We start from the raw sequence: 12,924 nt of genomic DNA on the forward strand, positions 1-12,924 counted from the left end.
AATGTACAGGCTTTGTTATTATTCCATGTGATATACTGGATATGCCGCTGTATTATACTGTGTGTTATACTGTATAGACCACAGTATTATACTGTGTGAACCAACCCGGCCCTCGATCTGGAGCATTTTTTTTAATTTTGGCCCACTGTGTATTTGAGTTTGACACCTCTGATATAGAGAATCGCTTTCTGTTTGCCAGAAACTGTTAGCACAGGAAACATCACCCCAGTCATAAATTGTGTGTTTAGATAATAGGGTTAGGAAGGGATAAAATCTTTGTCCATTTATTTTCAGCGGCCCTTGTTTAATTGAAAATATTTCCCTGCACTTCCTGTCATGAGAGATGTGAGAGGAAATATCTCCAAAGTGAGGAGAATTCCAGTCTTACACAGTTGTCACCAGAGTAAACGTCCCTATTGGATGGTTTCCCCCACTTCCTGTGTTGGTCTCAGTTGTAAAATGTTGGTTTGCCTTCACTTTTTCCAATTTTGTAATAATTAATGGGACCAAAAAATACTGAAGGATCAGGATGACAATTTTTATATTGAACAAACAAAATTCTAATAATGAATGTGCTGTTTATTCAGGAAACTCCATTCATTCCAAAATCATATCCAGTATTAATATCAAAGGAAATTTGGAATGACATTCGTCAAGTCTCTGATGGCATTATGGAATTTTCTAACATGATTTTTCATATGAGCGTTCATACAGAATCTACCGGTGTATGGCAATCTTAACATACACAAAGTCTTCCCACTGAAGTCACATTACACAGCAATCCCAGAGCCTTTAGTGCAGGTTTAATGAACTGCCTACCTCCCAACTTCCAACTGCAGGACACACACAGGATAATTGTGCTTCTTTTCATAAGATTTCAACCACAAATATTTTATGCTTAAAGGAGAACTATGAGATGAGTGATTTCCACTCACCTCATAGTTCTAGCCGACCTGTGACAATGAGACTGTCACAGGTCGGCTCAGTAGATCGGGAGGTGAGCGAACACATACCAGGTTCGCTCACCTCTCGATCCTGTCACGGCTCTCTGCCGTGACAGGGGAGGGGCTGGATTCCCCTCTCCCCGCTCCGATCTGCCAGCGCTGACTGGCGGAACGGACGGGGGAGGGGGCGGGTACAGCTGGCTCTGCCTCTAGATAGGCAGAGCCAGCTGTCACTCACGCAGCTGGGTGGATCCCGTCATCTACGTCGGGATCCGCTTCAGCTGCGGCGTCTCAGTATACCGCGAGCTGTAGCTCGCGGTATACTGAGCTTAGGGTAACGGGAGGACGCTAGTTTGTGTCCTCCCGTTACCCTAAGGAGAACTATGGGGAAAAACACTGACCCCATAGTTCTCCTTTAAAGAAACCAAACAATCAAACATTGGGAAATGGAGAAGCACTGTGGTGTTGATATTTTCCTAATTTTGAGCTTTTGGTGACTGGAAAGTAGGAAACAACTGTAGCTGAAAACTGATTTGAAAGCCTCCAATTTGCCACAATCATGCAGTGACTACAGGCAACATTGATATAGATTGTTAGCAATAAGTGGAGATCTGTAGTCCATTAGTATTTCTGGAGAGATGTGTTTCCACCAGCATCTTACAAATAAAGGCAGAGTAGAAGTAAGCAGATAAAAGATAGATAGATAGATAGATAGATAGATAGATAGATAGATAGATAGATAGATAGATAGATAGATGGAGAGATAGATAGATGGAGAGATAGATAGATAGATAGATAGATAGATAGATAGATAGATAGATAGATAGATAGATAGATAAATAAAATAAAATAAGTAAAACAACAAATAGCATGGACATGAAAAGCTAGTCTGCTATTGACTATTTCAATTTGCAATAGGAGAACTTCAGGTCCACCTCTGCTGATTGGCAGCAGCAGTGGGCGGGTGCAATAGCCAGTCTGCTATTAGCTATTGCAAATTGAAATAGCCAATAGCAGCCTAGCTATTCATTCCCATGCTATATGTTGCTTTTTTACTGTGATGGGCCAGCAGCCACTGTCAAAATAAAATAAAAAAGCAGATAGCAGGGGAGTAGGACCACCAGGTATCCAGGAAAGGTTTACTCTGCTAGATAAAGCAAAGTAAACCTTTCCAGAATAAATTGTTTCTCTCGGAATGTTGGAATGTGTACTCATGGGACTTGTAGTTCCGCAGCTGGAGGGCCATAGTTGACCACCCCTGCCTTAATACCAAGCATTGACTAAACAATAATAATTTTATAAAATACATTATTAAGTGTATACTAAGAGTGGCAGAGGCGATAATCCCATGGGGCCATTTCTTTATTTTCTTTGTGGCCGATAGATAGATAAATAGATAGATAGATAGAGAGAAAGAGAGATAGATAGATACGGTAGATAGATAGATAGATAGATAGATAGATAGATAGATAGATAGATAGATAGACGAATAGATATTTTAAAGCAGGAGAGATAGATAGATAAATCGATAGATAGATAGATAGATAGATAGATAGATAGATAGATAGACTGATAGATAAATAGATAGAGATAGATAATTAGGTTGGCGCAGAGTGTTGCCATTACTTATTTAGTCTAATTAAAACTGGTGAAAAGAAAACATAAGGAAGAGTAGAGTTGTTGCCAATAGCAACTAAGAGGACTCAAAGGGTTCCTTTGTGTAAACATCAAGCAGGAATGCTAGTCGGTTGCTACAGGCAATTCTTCTACTGTCGTTTATTCACCAGTTTGAATGACTCGGTCCTATTGCGGTAGATAACATGAGTGGTAGATAAGTGTTGATACAGCTAATCATTCACATGAAGATGTCCTGCTGTTGCTTTCACTTGTATGACCCGGATCATATTTGACTGGGATCTCAGTAGAAGAGCCGCCTGCCTCAGCACTGTCAGGATCCTTGTGTGGGTGTTATTGTGAGCCCCGGGACTGTTGGAGCAGCAAAGAGGAATCATGGAATCTCAGCCACATGGAGACAGACTCTGGCCTTCTGTTCCTCCCAGGAAAATTGAGTTAGCTGAGAGCTACAATTTCATCTCGGTTTTGGAACAGTAATTTACCATTAGCACTGACGGCAGCCTAAATTGGAAGCAAAACAGACATTTTTGTAAGGAAAAATAAAAAAAAAGCCCTCATTTCTGTGTAGTCATGAATAAAAAAAATATATCTAAAAAACTGTATCACTGGGTCATATGCACCTTCTACTTATGCAGCAAACTAGAGCATCAGCAAGGGAACTACACTCACACAAGAGTAGCATGTAGCAGGAGGTAGAGGTCTCTGCAAGTTTTATTCACATATAGTAAATAATCATAATATCCATCATCATTAAAATATTATTATTATTATTACCATCATTGAAGTCAGATTGATAGATCTTTCCATCCTCTTCTATGATCTAAAACATACAATAATAGTACAATAAACTGTTATATTCCTTTCTGTGATTTTAAGAGGATTACGTTCAGTAGGTCAGAGAATAATCGTCCCCACAGTTTGATACATTTCAATATAAAAATGCTTCATAGTTAGAGAAGCCAAAAGTATGTAACAACTTGAACAGTTACATAGTAACAATCCAGCTCCTGTGGTATACACGACCCAGCCATAGAGCGCTGGAGTGGAGCTCCAGAAGTAAGCGCTGAGGATCTGCTTGTAGAATCACTCCTCTTCTCAGGAAGATATTTCCTAGACAAACGTCTAAAATAAAATCAGGGGTAGAAGGCTTGGAGAAGTCAAACCTGAGATCCGGAATATTGAAGTTTATCAGGAAACACTGCAGGAACAGATCAAGCAAGATTGTACCAAAGCTGAATACTAACTTAACATGAAAAGGGCTTTAGGGGGCCATGTGAACTGTCCCTGTCTAGATGATTAATGGGGGTGAATTAGGGGTGAAATCCAACCCCTAGCAAGAAAAAAAAAAACAAAACCACACACACAACCAAACACACTAACTTCCAAAATCCCCCCTTTTTTTAAGGTAACTTTCAGAATCTTGCTTTAAAATGTCCCCGATAATAATCATGCAAATAGGTTTTAATACTCTTTATTTATCAAACGGTTCCTTCAAAAGCTACTAAAAATACAGACAGACTGAGACAAGTCGCTCTGAGAGACAGAGCAAATTTCAATGAAACGAAATAAAAATCTAAATCCGTCTTTAAATCCCTAACAAATAAATTAAACGAGACACTTGACAAATATAAAATAAACTAACAAAAATATATATAAAAAAAATATTTAAACAGGATTAACGCCAACGCATATAAATATAGGTTTCCTTTTTTTTTGTTTGTTTCTACTAAAAAAGATTGAGAAATTACAAAAAACTGGATTTACATAAATACAGATTAAAATCGAACTAAATTTCAGGATGGGCTGTGTAAGAACGATTCGGATAGTCCTCTAAAACTGTTTTTGTTTTTTTCTGTTTCTGTGTGATTTCATATTCCCTGGTATTTATGTCCAGGCTTAACAGTTTATACTATAGGGGGGGTAAGGGAGAGTTTAGACTAATTGGTTGCTTATGTGGCATTGTCTGCACTCCATGCATAGTCCCTGTATTGTGCATAGCTTAGTAAATACATATGAGATGTAGGAAGCTGAGGCATGTTGGTGGGTTTATATGTATAGTTTTTTTCCCCTACTTAATGACATAATGGGCCAGGCTAAATTGCCCTTATGTTTCAAAGAGTAGAGCATTCTACAGATGTGTCAGCACAGGAGGCTCTTGGGAACACCCCTGAGGCACAGGATGAATGTTTAAGTCTGTGTAGGTGGGATGAGGGTCACACGGCCCGAGATGGTGTTTGCTGGGTGTCTGTGCTGCACAGCTGTAGTCCATGCTATCTGATGAAGGATGGGGCATATTGAACATGGAGCAATTCCCAGGCACATTTTCCAGGTAACTCCCTCCAAGGTAGCTCTGGCTTCCCTGTAGACCATTGCTGTCATAGACTATATCGCCATGCAGAGAAGGGTGGTCATACTCAGAGCCTAGGGACTGGGTCCCATATCGTTTCTGGGCTGGAGGGTTGTCAAAGAGAGGTGCTGAGTAGGCTGTTAAACCATACATGTTTCCAGGGCTCTTGTTAAACTCATTAGGCATGGGCACGTCATAGCCATTTTCGTCCTCTAGGGGGAGCGCACTGGAGTAGGGGACCAACGATGGGCTGCTGCTGGGAGACTGCCCCCCAGGAGACAAAGCTCCGCCTTTCCCCTTGTGGTCCTTCTTGTACTTCATCCTCCTGTTCTGGAACCAGATCTTGATTTGTCTCTCAGATAAGTTCAGTAGTTTGGCCATCTCCAGCCTCCTAGGGCGGCACAGATAGCGATTGAAATGGAATTCCTTCTCCAGTTCTACCAGCTGGGAGTTGGTGTAGGCCGTCCTGGCCCTCTTGGATGCAGAGCTAAGAAAACTAGTGTCCAATGAGCTCTCTTCTTCTGAAACACAAATCATAACATGGATCACTTTACACTTTTTGAACAATGGTCCAAAACCATTTCAACATAAAAGCATACAACTTCCCCATCCCCATGTCTTCAAATCCTAAACTGCAAGCTCTAAGATACACAAATCTTTCTTTAAAAATCCCAGATTCTATCTTTAAAAAAATGTACAGCTTAAGCAACAAATAATAATTTTATTTTTTTTTAAATGTACCATCGATCCTAGTAAAACAAAAAAAAGATATATATATATATCGATAGATATATATCTAGATATATCTATCGATATATCTAGATATATATATCGATAGATATATCTAGATATATATCGATATATTGAGATATATATACAGTCACATTGATTTCTTCCTTTGCATTTAAGTTACAGATTGTTTTAAATGCTCTAATCTGTGATCGGTCTAACATTTATCATCATGTGTATGGCTAGTAGAAATAATCCGATGGGCCTCATTTATAATGAAAGGGAGTTTTTTACTGGGAGGAACGAAAAAGTAACTGAATGTTCCTTGAATCCGATGTTGATGAAGGCAGAACAAGCTGGTGTGAAAATGACTTTTTTAGTAAATCTGTCTCTGTGAAGACAGAACGTCCTCCATCACATAGTCACAATTATGATTATGTCTGGAAGCTATTGCTCTCTTATCCTCCATTTCTATACTCACATTGATAAGTTTACTTTGTTGTGTGCTGTGCACAGTGAAATCTAGTGTCTTTTCCCCAAAAAGCGTATAGTTCTTCTAAAAAGCTAAAGAATTGTTACATTTGTTTTATCATTTACCTCTTTTATATCTTTTATGTCAAGTATTTTTGCTCTGGAAATCACATGTGTAGTGATGACAGTGACAGTGAACTTATCAGAGCCCCAGTGGGACATCGGAGAGGAGATCAGAAACATAGTTTATCCTTTGCATCAGTAATAAATGAAGCATGGGCTAGGGAAGGGTAACCCTGATGCTCTGATTCATAGGCAGACACTTGTTTTGGTGAAAGGGTCAGTGTTTGTCACATTGCACATTATACTGGAAAACAATTTCAGGCTGGAAAGTAAAAATTATGTCATGGCAACTCTGCTGATTTTGTAGATGTTTTCATAAATGTAATCATGATGATAATATTCACATCACAACCGATGTGTGTTACAGCAAGTCAAAAACCGATGTATGAAAAGAGTGCTATAATAACATCATCCACTAACAACCAATCACCTTCTGCCTTCCATTTCTGCAGTCCAGAGTTAGATATGAAACTGTTTAGTTACTATAGGCAACGAAAACGTTTCCTATTCGAACACTGTTCTTTCACCTTTTCCTTTCTCAAGTACACATAAGTATATAAGAAGAAGTTGCTATGCAACAAACATAAACATATAGTTTAACATCAGCATACATATACACACAAATACATATTTTATATTAGCAATGTTAATTCTATTGTCCCCCTCCCCCATATCTAGTTGCTTTAATTTGGAATTAACAGGGATAATGTTTAAGTAAATACACTTCAGTGATGCTTTTTAGGAAATGCAGTATAAGCCAATCCCCTTTCCTCGCCTTCCCTCAAGTTGTACCTTGTGACCCTCAGTCACACAATTACATTTATTTGTGTTAGTTGCAGTGTTTGCAGGTGAAATAGAAGGAGAAGGGGTGGATGGGCCCTCAGTGCATATATACCACAGGTAGACATATAGAAGGAGAAGGGGTGGATGGGCCCTCAGTGCATATATACCACAGGTAGACATATAGGAGGAGAAGGGGTGAAGGGGGGGGGGGGCTCAGTGCACATATATCACAGGTAGACATACAGGAGGAGAAGGGGTGACTAGGGGGGCTCAGTGCACATATCACAGGTAGACATATAGGAGGAGAAGGGGTGGATTGGGGGGCTCAATGCACATATATCACAGGTAGACATATAGGAGGAGAAGGTGTGGATTAGGGCTCAGTGCACATATATCACAGGTAGACATACAGGAGGGGAAGGGGTGACTAGGGGGCTCAGTGCACATATCACAGGTAGACATATAGGAGGAGAAGGGCTGGATTAGGGCTCAGTGCAAATATCACAGGTAGACATATAGGAGGAGAAGGGGTGGATTAGGGCTTAATGCACATATCACAGGTAGACATATAGGAGGAGAAGGGGTGGATTAGGGCATAATGCACATATCACAGGTAGACATATAGGAAAGGAAGAGATAGATGGGGGGCTCAATGCACATATACCACAGGAAGACCTATAGGAAGGGAAGAGATAGATGGGGGCCTCAGAGCTCACATATCACAGGTAGACCTATAAGAAGAGGGACAGTTAGATGGGGACCCAGTGCACATATATCACAGGTAGACATATAGGAGGAGAAGGGGTGGATGGGGGGTGCAGTGCACATATATCACAGGTAGACATATAGAAGAAGCGGTGGATGGGGGGCTCAGTGCTCATATCACAAGTAGATGTGGGTAGAGGAAGGGTTAGGTGAATGAAGGCTCAGTGAACATATCACAGGTAGAGGTAAAGGAACAGGAGGGGTGGATGTCGGTCTCAGTGCTTATTTCACAAGTAGAGGTATAGAAAGAAGCGGAAGTGGATAGGTGCTCAGTGCTCATAACACAGGTAGATGTAAAGGAGGAGGAGGGGTGGATGGGGGCTCAGTACACATTTGTATAGGAAAAGGGGGAAGTGGCTAGGGGCTCAGTGCATATAACACAGGTACACATAGGAAGAGGAGGGATGTATGGGGGTTCAGTACACATGTCACAGGTAGATGTATAGGAGCTCAGTGCACATAGCACAGGTAGACATAGGAAGAGGTGGGATGGATAGGGGCTCTGTACACATGTCGCAGGTTATATATGAGCTCAGTGCACATAGCACAGGAAGACATAGAAAGAGGAGGGATGGATGGGGGCTCAGTACACATGTCACAGGTAGATGTGTAGCAGCTCAGTATACATAGCACAGGTAGACATACAGGATGAAGAGGAGGGATGGATAGGGGCTCAGTACACATGTCACAGGTAGCTGTATATGAGATCAGTGCGCAAAGCACAGTTAGAAATACAGGAGGAAGAGGAGGGATGGATGGGGGCTCAGTACACATGTCGCAGATATATGTATATGAGCTCAGTGCACATAGCACAGGTATACACACAGGAGGAAGAGGTGGGATGGATAGGGGCTCTGTACACATGTCACAGGTTATATATGAGCTCAGTGCACATAGCACAGGAAGACATAGAAAGAGAAGGGATGGATGGGGGCTCAGTACACATGTCACAGGTAGATGTGTAGGAGCTCAGTATACATAGCACAGGTAGACATACAGGATGAAGAGGAGGGATGGATAGGGGCTCAGTACACATGTCACAGGTAGATGTATAGGAGCTCAGTGCACATAGCACAGGTAGACATACAGGAGGAAGAGGAGGGATGGATGGGGGCTCTGGACACATGTCACAGGTACATGTATAGGAGCTCAGTGCACATAGCACAGGTAGACATATAGGAGGAAGAGGAGGGATGGATGGGGGCTCAGTACACATGTCACAGGTAGATGTATAGGAGCTCAGTGCACATAGCACAGGTAGACATACAGGAGGAAGAGGAGGGATGGATGGGGGCTCGGTGCATTTACCTGCTGGGGGAGGGGCTTGTTTCTTCTGCTTCGAGTTCTGACGGGTTTCTTTCATCCAGGGAAAGATCTGTTTGGGTAAGTTGTTGCTCTTGCTGCTTTTCTTAGTGCAAGTGACATCATCAGACTCTGATCCATTGCTCGCCTTGGATGGGCAACTCTGGGTCGTCGCTGATTTTGGGGCAGGGGAAGTTGAAGTTGGTGACTTGGGCTGCTGGGCTTGTTCTGGGGCATCGGGCAAGTGAAAGTTAATGCCCTTGATAGGGAGCTCGTCTTTATTTCCGCTGGAACTGGAGGTGGTTTCTGGCTGAAGGCAGTAAGAAGATTCATATTCATTTTCAGTGGCATAGGTTGGGCGACCAGAGTAGCTCATGCCATTGGTCTCTTGGAAGCCACAGCCTGTAAAGGGACCCGAGTTGTCGTAGTAAAGTGATTTTTGCATCCTGTTTGCTGCCTTTCGTTCTCTTTACAAAAGGAGATGTGACACTGACCGATTGGTGATCAGATTATCAGTGATCACCCCCAAGTGACCCTGAGCCAGGCTTATCAAACATAAAATAGATAATAGTGAGGCATCTTAGCTGTGGATGCAGATCATCTTGTCTTCCTCCAGCCCACAATACAATGCAAAGAGGCCTCAAACCTGCTGACACAGACAAAACAAAGTCAGAACAAGAGCAAATAAACGAAATAGACGATTTGGGGGAAAAGAAGCCTGGTGGAACCACCTTCTGACGTCACATGACGGTACACCTACACCTAGAGTTTGGCTACTTTTTCCCTGAAACTCTTTTATAACAAAGAAGCTTTAGGCATGAAGAGTTTTTTTACTTGATCCTCTGTGGTAGGTCCTAAATATCTTTCTGCTGTACAGTCTGAAAGCAGCCTCTGGAAATCATTCCTGGGTGGGGAGAGAGTGGAAGGAAGACAGAGGACGAGGGAATGGGACTTTCCTAAAATGTATGTATTACTTTGTTCTGCCTTTACTACAGAACTTCTTAGTAGATGGGATCCCTACCTGCATGTTCCCTATACAGCACATCATAAAAGAGCATTGCTAGTTTTAACTTTTTAAATCCACTGGATCAATCAATTTTCCCAGTAAAACAAAATAACTATTTTTCCTTAGTTTAAAAATATTTAATTGTAAAAGCCGAAAAGACACAAAAAAAGTAATAGAGCATCGCTTGCTGCTTCTGGAAATGAACATACATCAGTATTTCATGTTATGTTCAGGGATTTATTTCTGTTTCAAAAATCATGGAATTCCACAGAGAATCAAACAAAGACTTCGAGGGGATAATTAACATACAAAGAATATACAGCTGAAACAAAGGCTTCCTCCATTTTTCTTTTTTTTTTTTAGAAAAAACATTTCACATTAAAAAATAAACACAACGCAACTTTTTATCGATCCCCAAAATGTACCATGAACGTCACAAATATATATTTACCCAGCAGTATATATTTCATGTTTTTAGAACACAATGAACACATAGCAGATTAATATTACACAAAATGGAGTGGTGCACAATTCAGAAAGTTTGGGAACTTTTTGAAACAAAAATTTTCCCAACTAAAAACAAAAAATGTCACTCTAAAGATTTCTTATTAGAAGCTCAGTACCAACAATCGCCTTGGTGACAAAATTGTTGCCTGCCCTAATGTTCTTTTACAGTCCTACGAAGTATCCACTAACGTTCACATTTTACATTAGGAATATTCTAGAGAGACTGTAGATCACCCATTGCAGCAAGGAAAATTTGCTCATTTCTTATAGAGCACAGGGAAACTTCAAGAGCCTGCACAGCCTAAAGTACGATGATTAATAAATAACTACTTACAAAGTTGATTCCCTGGCTGCCATGTCTTCCACAATCAACTTTGCTAAAAAAAACAAACAAACAAACAAAAAACTAGAATGATAGGTTATCTGAACTCTTCCTTTTTATGAACTCTCATCTGTCCTGCGCTTTGTACAACCTATATCCCAGTATTGTTGTATAAACTGTAAAATGACAGATGAAATCCCTGACAGCTGGATTTATGCACTGGAAGTGCCGTAGGAAGTTATAAAAATGATTAACAGTAATGAGATGACGGCTTATATCTGGGAGACTATACTTTAATGTTGCTTGTTTGTTTTCCACGTGACTGCCTTCAGAAAGGTTAACCTCCTGCTTGTGGTATAAACACTACAGGTTATACCTGGAATGATGGATGGACTTAGGAAAAGGTGAACAATAGTTATCATTTGATCTAGCTTTCCAGCAGCCCTTCCCAGACTAGCACAGATCACTCCACAACACAAATCAAAAACAGCAACAACACTAGCTGGTCAGCAATGCATGAAATACTTAGAGGAAAGCAAAGCAATGAAAACAACATATTTATTTATAATATCTTATTTGTTTACATCAGCCACTTGCATTATTTTTTTTTCTACATTTTTATTACTGTCAAACCACAGTTTCTGAAATGTCCGTTTTTACCAATGCTCCTGCAAGCCAAAAATATATGTGGGGAAACCTGGGGTCTTACCCCTTCTTTTCCCATGACTATCCCTATGTGTTGTGTGGTTCCCCCCATTCCCAGCTGTCCCTAGGCACAGTGTCAGGACAGGATACATGGAGTGGGACAGAGGGTGTCTCCCTGCACAGTGAAGGGGGCCTCTCTGTGTAAACCTAGGGACTCAGCTGCATGCACATTCCCCTCATATGTACCGTTCTAACTTTCTCTAACATTTCCAACTGTTTACAGAGGACTCAGGAATTTGACTCACATGGAGCCAAAAGCAATAATAACACAAAGTGTTCCACTTGGCAGTCTTCCTCCAGCCAGATCCCCAGTCACTGGCAGGACTTTTGCTGTGCATGGCTTGCTTTCCATGCAGCCTTCAGCACCCCCCCCAGAACTTGAGCCTTTGTTCCCAACAGGTATCTGCAGTCCCAGGGCTGAACCCTCTCTGGCAGTGGTATTGTTTCATATAGGACATGTATAAGCTATAACACCAATCCATTGTTCTGCATTGTTCTGATAGAGCAACACTTTCTCTGATGGGGGCCTTTTAGCTCTAACAATCCCCCCCAATTCCATATCCCCCTTACGCAATAACACAAGCACGTGCTAGAGAGGATATTAAAATTGCTGTTTATTTAATAAACAGAGATGCAAGCCCCTCTATAAATATGATTTGTATGACCCCCCTTTTGACTTATCTTACACCGGCCTCGGAATATGTGCGAAGCATTTATCAAAAACGAATTATCATTTTAGCTACTGGTTTACTGCACCCACCAAAAGGCATCCAGCAAGAGGTTGTAAATAAAATCAAATGTGTTGGGAGTTTAACTGGAAGCTACAAAAATAACTAAGTAAATCTGCCTATCTGGCGTTGCCAGCAATATCTATGGCGCCATGGAACATTTATATTGATGGTAAACATTGAAACAAAAAATATTGAGGATGCTTTTGGCTGCACTTGAGATCTTGCTGACAAATTAACAGCTTTTAGAAAATGAATAGTTTGCTTAAAAATAAAGGAATAGAGGGAGGGGGGTTCGTTAATACATGGTTCAGACTTTGTTTTATATATGTAATATCTAAACACACACCCCTTTCCTATAGATCACAAAGGCACCACTATATATATACGGCTTACCCATTTATATTGCACTATATATATATACAGGTGAAACTCAAATAATTAGAATATCGTGCAAAAGTAATTGCAGTAAGTGCTGCAAAAGGGGCCCAAACCAAGTACTGAGTACATATGCATGCTTGTACTATTCAGAGGTCTGATATTGTTCTATGTACAAT

General features: G+C 40.9%; 1 protein-coding gene across 1 annotated transcript; it reads right to left on the reverse strand.

Annotated features, from left to right (window-relative positions):
- Positions 1-4,458: 4,458 nt before the first annotated feature.
- On the reverse strand, positions 4,459-9,690 carry LOC108797182 (homeobox protein Hox-D3-like). Its single transcript, XM_018568760.1, has 2 exons — positions 9,106-9,690; positions 4,459-5,447 (listed from the first exon to the last, which is right to left on the reverse strand). Exons 1-2 carry the CDS (start codon positions 9,542-9,544, stop codon positions 4,708-4,710), a joined length of 1,179 nt encoding a protein of 392 aa, XP_018424262.1. The 5' UTR covers positions 9,545-9,690; the 3' UTR covers positions 4,459-4,707.
- Between the last annotated feature and the right edge of the window lie 3,234 nt (positions 9,691-12,924).

This window comes from Nanorana parkeri, unplaced genomic scaffold (genome assembly GCF_000935625.1).
Source record: "Nanorana parkeri isolate BGI_ZX_2015 unplaced genomic scaffold, ASM93562v1 scaffold33, whole genome shotgun sequence".
In the NCBI taxonomy this organism is placed as follows: Eukaryota; Metazoa; Chordata; class Amphibia; order Anura; family Dicroglossidae; genus Nanorana; species Nanorana parkeri.

Bases quoted from the DNA above. Each gene is read 5' to 3' on its own strand.
- LOC108797182 (XM_018568760.1), bottom strand. From the start codon at position 9,544: ATGCAAAAATCACTTTACTACGACAACTCGGGTCCCTTTACAGGCTGT. The intron at 5,448-9,105 runs GTAAATGCACCG...TTTGTGTTTCAG, and splicing joins ACAAGCCCCTCCCCCAGCAG to AAGAAGAGAGCTCATTGGAC.